Consider the following 9308-nt stretch of genomic DNA (forward strand, 5'->3'; position numbering starts at 1 on the left):
GAATGAAAAGTGGGCCTTCCCGCCAGGCACATACGATGATTTGATTGGCTGACACGTTTTGCTTCCGCCAAACGTGCGCTTGTATTAAAGGAATGGGAAAACTTGATTCCTTTGATTGACTCAAGTACGAAGGAGTCATTGCGCAACAAGGCATTAGCCACACTCACTACGTGTTACCTAGGGGAATTATATATATATATATATATATATATATATATATATATATATATATATATATATATATATATATATAGGTACTCGTTTATGTCACATACTCACTGCCGCCATAGTGAGTATGTGACATAAGGTCCCGATTCAGCAAGATACTCGCGAGTTTTGAACGTCATATATGACTTGCACATTTGCACAGTCCAGTCAGAAGGTGGCAGTAATGCGCAGCAAAAGTTGATATAAGAAGAAGAAGAATAGACGGAAGACTACTACACTATTTACACATTTTAAGATGAGATGTGCGAAATAAACCGCATCGAATGTGGAATCCCCAGAATCGCTTCCAGGACGTTCACGTTTGAAGACAGCAGGAAAGACACGCAGGAGCGACTGAGTGTGTTCATACCGGAGGTAATATTTGACTAGTGTGTGAATGTTGTATGTCTGTGTTGGTCCTGCCAGCAGGTAGACACTTGTCCAGGTGTACACTGCCATCCTTGTCCAGGTGTACACTGCTTGCTAGTGATGGGTTGATGAGGCGTCATGAAGCGTTTCGACACATTGCAAAACTGTATTGATACTGTGTCGATACTGTGTCACTAAATACTGACATCTGCTGGACATTAAAAATCCCTACAGGCAACCTATGGACCGACTCAACTGACACTGATTTGATGAGCTAGTACAGTGGTTCTCAAATGGGGGTACGCGTACCCCTGGGGGTACTTGAAGGTATGCCAAGGGGTACATGAGATTTTTTAAAAATATTCTAAAAATAGCAACAATTCAAAAATCCTTTATAAATATATTTATTGAATAATACTTCAACAAAATATGAATGTAAGTTCATAAACTCCGTGAAGCACAAGCTCAGGTTTGTCACTAAAATGTCTGTCAAAAAGAAGTGTGAAAAGAAATGCAACAATGCAATATTCAGTGTTGACAGCTAGATTGTTTGTGGACATGTTCCATAAATATTGATGTTAAAGATTTTTTTTTTTTGTGAATAAATGTTTAGAATTAAGTTGATGAATCCAGATGGATCTCTAATACAATCCCCAAAGAGGGCACTTTAAGTTGGTGATTACTTCTATGTGTAGAAATCTTTATTTATAATTGAATCACTTGTTTATTTTTCAACAAGTTTTTAGTTATTTTTATATCTTTTTTTTCCAAATAGTTCAAGAAAGACCACTACAAATGAGCAATATTTTGCACTGTTATACAATTTAATAAATCAGAAACTGATGACATAGTGCTGTATTTTACTTCATCTTTTTTTTTTCAACCAAAAATGCTTTGCTCTGATTAGGGGGTACTTGAATTAAAAAAAAATTCACAGGGGGTACATTGCTGAAAAAAGGTTGAGAACCACTGACCTAGTATATACAATAATATAAACCAAGTCATTGTATTTCATTTAGGATTATTTCATAACTTCATTTAAATAAAAATATTTTTTTTGTCTTTTTTAGATACAGTCAAATAATGTGAACATGTATCATAACATGGAAATCTAAGAGAACGTGTTGTGAATGAGGATGCTTGTGGACCTGGAAATTATTTATTTATTTTTACACATTTTTATTAAAAAAAAAAAAAACAACAGTTTTTCCAACGTATTCAATTTTAGACGCTTTCTCTTCTTAGTTATTATTTCTCGGGCTGTAGAAAAGAGCCGCTCACAGGGCACAGAGGAGCGACACAGTTGGCGTATCGGTCACGTGACCAAAACAGCTCATGATCGGTCACGTGACTTTCTAAAAGCGGTACGCGCACCGACACAGGGTTTTGCTCTATGAGCTCGACGCATGCGCCGATGCATCGGTGTTGCCGGACCCATCACTACTGCCATCCTTGTCCAGGTGTACACTGCCATCCTTGTCCAGTCGATATGGAGGAGCAGCGGCTTTACTTTGAGCTCCTCCCGGATGACAGAGCTTCTCACCCTATCTCTAACGGAGAGACCCGCCACCCGGCGGAGGAAACTCATTTGGGCCGCTTGTACCCGTGATCTTGTCCTTTCGGTCATGACCCAAAGCTCATGACCATAGGTGAGGATGGGAACGTAGATCGACCGGTAAATTGAGAGCTTTGCCTTACGGCTCAGCTCCTTCTTCACCACAACGGATCGATACAGTGTTGACCCATAATAAATTCATAAAAGAAGCAAACTTCATGAATGTTTTTTGTGAGCAACAAGTATGTGCTCCAATCACTACATCACAAAAACATAAGACTTGTAGAAATGATTGGAAAGTCAAGACAGCCATGACATGATGTTCTTTACAAGTGTACGTACACTTTTGACCACCACTGTATATATATATATATATATATAAAATATGTGTGTGTGTTTCTATGTATGTTTGTGTGTATGTATATATGTTTATGTATATATATATTTATTTATGAATATGATTATTGAGGGACGTGCACAACACACAAGAAGATATAATGCATGTTCAATATTATTATTATTGAACAAATCCAGGTGGTGGATGCCCAGTACGGCACGTACGTGTGGCCCAGTGCGGTGGTGCTGGCTCAGTATGTGTGGAGCAGAAGACTGGACCTGAAGGAGCAGACGGTGTTGGAGGTGAGACAGGTGCCACACCTGGCAAGTGAACATTACTACAGACATTAGACAGGTGCCACACCTGACAGGTGAACACTACTACAGACATTAGACAGGTGCCACACCTGACAGGTGAACATTACTACAGACATTAGACAGGTGCCACACATGACAGGTGAACACTACTACAGACATTAGACAGGTGCCACACCTGACAGGTGAACACTACTATAGACATTAGACAGGTGCCACACCTGACAGGTGAACACTACTACAGACATTAGACAGGCGCCACACCTGACAGGTGAACACTACTACAGACATTAGACAGGTGCCACACCTGACAGGTGAACACTACTACAGACATAGACAGGTGCCACACCTGACATGACAGGTGAACACTACTACAGACATTAGACAGGTGCCACACCTTACAGGTGAACACTACTACAGACATTAGACAGGTGCCACACCTGACAGGTGAACACTACTACAGACATTAGACAGGTGCCACACCTGACAGGTGAACACTACTACAGACATTAGACAGGTGCCACACCTGACAGGTGAACATTACTACAGACATTAGACAGGTGCCACACCTGACAGGTGAACACTACTACAGACATTAGACAGGTGCCACACCTGACAGGTGAACATTACTACAGACATTAGACAGGCGCCACACCTGACAGGTGAACACTACTACAGACATTAGACAGGTGCCACACCTTACAGGTGAACACTACTACAGACATTAGACAGGTGCCACACCTGACAGGTGAACACTACTACAGACATTAGACAGGTGCCACACCTGACAGGTGAACACTACTACAGACATTAGACAGGTGCCACACCTGACAGGTGAACACTACTACAGACATTCTTTCTACAGCTGGGTGCAGGAGTCAGTCTTCCAGGTGTGGTGGCGGCCAAGTGCGGTGCAAAGATCATCCTTTCCGACGACGCTAACACGTTGCTATGGCAACACACCTGCAAACGCAGCTTTGATGCCAACAACCTGCATGAGGTGCTCACGCTGCCTCTCACCTGGGGGGACATCTCAGCACACCTGGCCCTGCTTGCACCGCTCCACCTCATCTTGGGATCAGATGTTTTCTACGAGCCTGCAGGTACCAATGTTCATGTCTTCATTCACAGCCAGTAACCCTAACCTGTGTGTGTGTGTGTGTGTGTGTGTGTGTGTGTGTGTGTGTGTGTGTGTGTGTGTGTGTGTGTGTGTGTGTGTGTGTGTGTGTGTGTGTGTGTGTGTGTGTGTGTGTGTGTGTGTGTGTGTGTGTGTGTGTGTGTGTGTGTGTGTGTGTGTGTGTGTGTGTGTGTGTGTGTGTGTGTGTGTGTGTGTGTGTGTGTGTGTGTTGATCTTTATGTGGAACTCTGCTTCACTATACAATTAAGTTTGCAAAAGGAGGTTCCACTGTCTCAAAATGATTCGGGTACATGGTCCTAGTGTGATGTATCCTGGTCTTCTTCATCCTCTTTTAAAGATGTCCACTGATTAGTGTAGTTAGTTTTTTCACAACACAGACTTTTGTATTTATAAAGCATACAGTTCCCAGACGCAATCAGAGGTGTGTTTTAAGTAGGATGGAGTGAGTTACTGAATCAGAAGGTACTTTGACCGTGACTATTACTCTTGACCTGAAGTAACGCAGACAGGTTGCTAATACTATATGAAGTATATCCAGTTGTCTGAGTGACACGAGTCCAAGCACTAAATCAGTCTGAATGATCCTCCTACAGCTCATGGAAACACCTTCATCCCATTGTGTCCGGTTTTTAAAAAGTGGGACTTACACACCTGGATTATGCCATGGTTAAACCAGATCCCCCAAAGGGGACGAGGGGGCCCTTCGTACCGCGCATGCACCAGTCTCAAGGCGCGGGATAGAACCCGGAAGCAGACACCGTTCAATAAAAACATAGCAGCAGTTATGATGAAGAGGAGAATGTTTATTTACTTCACAAATGAAAAGAACAGAACATTTTTGAAGTGCAGCCATGGTAGAAGAAAAGAAACAGATTTATCTAAGATGTAGCTAAGGAAATGTAGTATGTCGACTTAATTTGGACTACCGAACAAAATAGGAGTGAAATTAAAGATAATGAAGCAGGTATTGTAAAGGGGAAAAATAAAACATAGACAAACCTCTTCACAATGTATTTGTGTACTCCAAACAATAACTCTGTATTCACACAACTGGCAAGATAGTCCACAGCAATAGCAGCCTTCATCTGGAACAGTATCAGTCAGGGCACAAGATGGTCCACAACAATAGCAGCTTTCATCTGGAACAGTATCAGTCAGGTCACAAGATAGTCCACAACAATAACAACCTTCATCTGGAACAGTATCAGTCGGGGCACAAGTTGGTTCACAACAATAACAACCTTCATCTGGAACAGTATCAGTCAGGGCACAAGATGGTCCACAACAATAGCAGCCTTCATCTGGAACAGTATCAGTCAGGGCACAAGATGGTCCACAACAATACCAACTTTCATCTGGAACAGTATCAGTCAGGGCACAAGATGGTCCACAGCAATAGCAGCCTTCATCTGGAACAGGATCAGTCAGGGCACAAGATGGTCCACAACAATAACAACCTTCATCTGGAACAGTATCAGTCAGGGCACAAGATGGTCCACAACAAAAACAACCTTCATCTGGAACAGTATCAGTCAGGGCACAAGATGGTCCACAACAAAAACAACCTTCATCTGGAACAGTATCAGTCGGGGCACAAGATGGTCCACAACAATACCAACCTTCATCTGGAACAGTATCAGTCAGGTCACAAGATGGTCCACAACAATAACAACCTTCATCTGGAACAGTATCAGTCGGGGCACAAGATGGTCCACAACAAAAACAACCTTCATCTGGAACAGTATCAGGCGGGGCACAAGATGGTCCACAACAATAGCAGCCTTCATCTGGAACAGTATCAGTCAGGGCACAATATAGTCCACAACAATAGCAGCCTTCATCTGGAACAGTATCAGTCGGGGCACAAGATGGTCCACAACAATACCAACCTTCATCTGGAACAGTATCAGTCAGGGCACAAGATGGTCCACAACAATAACAACCTTCATCTGGAACAGTATCAGTCGGGGCACAAGATGGTCCACAACAATAGCAACCTTCATCTAGAACATTATCAGTCAGGTCACAAGATGGTCCACAACAAAAACAACCTTCATCTGGAACAGTATCAGGCGGGGCACAAGATGGTCCACAACAATAGCAGCCTTCATCTGGAACAGTATCAGTCAGGGCACAAGATGGTCCAAAACAATAGCAGCCTTCATCTGGAACAGTATCAGTCAGGGCACAAGATGGTCCACAACAATAGCAGCCTTCATCTGGAACACTATCAGTCAGGGCACTATATAGTCCACAACAATAGCAGCCGTCATCTGGAACAGTATCAGTCGGGGCACGAGATAGTCCAAAACAATACCAACCTTCATCTGGAACAGTATCAGTCAGGGCACAAGATGGTCCACAGCAATAGCAGCCTTCATCTGGAACAGTATCAGTCGGAGCACAAGATGGTCCAAAACAATACCAACCTTCATCTGGAACAGTATCAGTCAGGGCACAAGATGGTCCACAGCAATAGCAGCCTTCATCTGGAACAGTATCAGTCGGGGCACGAGATAGTCCAAAACAATACCAACCTTCATCTGGAACAGTATCAGTCAGGGCACAAGATGGTCCACAGCAATAGCAGCCTTCATCTGGAACAGTATCAGTCGGAGCACAAGATAGTCCACAACAATAGCAGCCTTCATCTGGAACAGTATCAGTCGGAGCACAAGATGGTCCAAAACAATAGCATCCTTCATCTGGAACAGTATCAGTCGGGGCGCCAATGCCCTTTTCCTTCCGATTTCAAACTCCTTACATCAATCCTCAGATCTTATTGGATGAACTTTCAGACATCAGAACTTTTCCGTTCTTCCAAACAACTCTCTGCCACCGGTCTTTGCTTCAGATCTGCATTTGCTCCGATACATTCTTGCTAGTAGCGTCACATTGGTAGCACAATCTAAGACCATAGCTTGATGCTGTCTGCTATTTAACATCAACATGGCCATTAGAGACCTGATATCTGTGAAAACATAAACAACTATGGGAGAAATCAGACTTATTTAGTGCATGGACATTTAGTGAAATTAGGATTGCCAGATATATTTGAGTTGGGACTGAGTCTTGGGTTGTAAAGTCCATGTGTGGACCTGACGTGTGGTCAGCCAGTGTTAGTTGAGGGTCATCAGCTCCAGTCACCTGAACACTAAATTGTGTTTGACAGCAAACATCTGGACTTGTTTCACCTTGCAGATTTTGAAGACATCCTGGTCACAGTTGTGTTTCTTCTGCAAAAGAACCCCACAGCTGAGTTTTGGATGACGTATCAGGAACGAAGGTATGTCCATGCATCCTGGCTACGTTACCAGTGCAGCCTGTGAACTACTCATCTGGTATCAAAACCACAACACACAAGGCCCTGAGCACATGTTTGATTCTGCCAAACGGTCAAGTCCACCAGACTGTATTTGGGTCTGCGGTCAACTAACAGGCCCATGCGTTCCTCTGCTTCCTTGGTGGCCACACCCTCATGTCTTTCAGTGCTGATTGGACCATTGAGGCCTTGCTGCACAAGTGGAAACTGACATGTGTCCACGTTGATCTGGAATCTTTTGATGCCAACAAGTGTGAGCTGGCAGGATCAAGTCTACCAGGGAACCACAACATTCAAATGATGCTGATCAGGCTCTGCACAGACCAGGAGATATGAACCATGGTCGTGTTCCTTGTTCAGCACCATCCCGGCTGGTCTCTCATGCCAACAGGAGTTCATAGAGATGTCCACAGTGAAAATGTGTCACGAGACCTGAAGGACAGTAAAGCTGGAAAGTACTTCACACAGTACATTGTTTCAAATGGGAGAACCATTACCTCAACCGTGTGACTATTGTCAATAAAGAGTATTATGGAGCTCTTCATCACAAATGTTTCAAAGTGCTGCGTCCACAAATCTTCAATCTGTCTTGTGGTTTTGCTCAGTGCTTGGTTAGTTATGTTGCTTCATGTAGTATATATATATATATATATATATATATATATATATATATATATATATATATATATATATATATATATATATATATATATATATACACAGACAGTGGGGCAAAAAAGTATTTAGTCAGCCACCAATTGTGCAAGTTCTCCCACTTAAAATGACGACAGAGATCTGTAATTTTCATCATAGGTACACTTCAACTGTGAGAGACAGAATGTGAAAAAATCCAGGAATTCACATTGTAGGATTTTTTAAGAATTTATTTGTAAATTATGGTGGAAAATAAGTATTTGGTCAATAACAAAAATTCAACTCAATGCTTTGTAATATAACCTTTGTTGGAAATAACAGAGGTCAAACGATTACTATAGGTCTTTACCAGGTTTGCACACACAGTAGCTGGTATTTTGGCCCATTCCTCCATGCAGATCTTCTTGAGAGCAGTGATGTTTTGGGGCTGTTGCCGAGCAACACAGACTTTCAACTCCCTGCACAGATTTTCTATGGGGTTGAGGTCTGGAGACTGGCTAGTCCACTCCAGGACTTTCAAATGCTTCTTACGGAGCCACTCCTTCGTTGCCCGGGCGGTGTGTTTGGGATCATTGTCATGCTGGAAGACCCAGCCACGTTTCATCTTCAAAGCTCTCACTGATGGAAGGAGGTTTTGGCTCAAAATCTCACGATTCATGGCCCCATTCATTCTTTCCTTAACACGGATCAGTCGGCCTGTCCCCTTAGCAGAAAAACAGCCCCAAAGCATGATGTTTCCACCCCCATGCTTCACAGTAGGTGTGGTGTTCTTGGGATGCAACTCAGTATTCTTCTTCCTCCAAACAGGACGAGTTGAGTTTATACCAAAAAGTTCTATTTTGGTTTCATCTGACCACATGACATTCTCCCAATCCTCTGCTGTATCATCCATGTGCTCTCTGGCAAACTTCAGACGGGCCTGGACATGCACTGGCTTAAGCAGGGGGACACGTCTGGCACTGCAGGATTTGATTCCCTGTCGGCGTAGTGTGTTACTGATGGTAACCTTTGTTACTTTGGTCCCAGCTCTCTGCAGGTCATTCACCAGGTCCCCCCGTGTGGTTCTGGGATTTTTGCTCACCGTTCTCATGATCATTTTGACCCCACGGGATGAGATCTTGCGTGGAGCTCCAGATCAAGGGAGATTATCAGTGGTCTTGTATGTCTTCCATTTTCTGATAATTTCTCCCACAGTTGATTTTTTCAGACCAAGCTGCTTGCCTATTGTAGATTCACTCTTCACAGTCTGGTGCAGGTCTACAATTATTTTCCTGGTGTTCTTCGACAGCTCTTTGGTCTTGGCCATAGTGGAGTTTGGAGTCTGACTGTTTGAGGCTGTGGACAGGTGTCTTTTATACAGATAACCAGTTCAAACAGGTGCCATTAATACAGGTAACAAGTGGAGGACAGAA

At 43.1% G+C, this 9308-nt stretch overlaps 1 protein-coding gene across 1 annotated transcript; it reads left to right on the forward strand.

The window, feature by feature from the left end:
* The first annotated feature begins 310 nt into the window (after nucleotides 1-310).
* Nucleotides 311-7860, forward strand: mettl23 (methyltransferase 23, arginine). Its single transcript, XM_061973373.2, has 5 exons — nucleotides 311-582; nucleotides 2666-2770; nucleotides 3648-3885; nucleotides 7122-7206; nucleotides 7410-7860. The coding sequence occupies exons 1-5, from the start codon at nucleotides 469-471 to the stop codon at nucleotides 7576-7578; spliced, it is 711 nt and encodes a 236-aa protein (XP_061829357.2). The 5' UTR covers nucleotides 311-468; the 3' UTR covers nucleotides 7579-7860.
* The last annotated feature ends 1448 nt before the right edge of the window (nucleotides 7861-9308 follow it).

Source organism: Nerophis lumbriciformis, linkage group LG22 (genome assembly GCF_033978685.3).
Source record: "Nerophis lumbriciformis linkage group LG22, RoL_Nlum_v2.1, whole genome shotgun sequence".
Lineage (NCBI taxonomy): Eukaryota > Metazoa > Chordata > Actinopteri > Syngnathiformes > Syngnathidae > Nerophis > Nerophis lumbriciformis.

What these genes read in the sequence shown, in the direction of transcription:
- mettl23 (XM_061973373.2), top strand. Translation starts at nt 469, where the DNA reads ATGTGCGAAATAAACCGCATCGAATGTGGAATCCCCAGAATCGCTTCC. An exon ending in TGTTTTCTACGAGCCTGCAG is followed by an intron (nt 3,886 to 7,121) that starts GTACCAATGTTC and finishes TTCACCTTGCAG; the next exon opens with ATTTTGAAGACATCCTGGTC. An exon ending in ATGACGTATCAGGAACGAAG is followed by an intron (nt 7,207 to 7,409) that starts GTATGTCCATGC and finishes CATGTCTTTCAG; the next exon opens with TGCTGATTGGACCATTGAGG.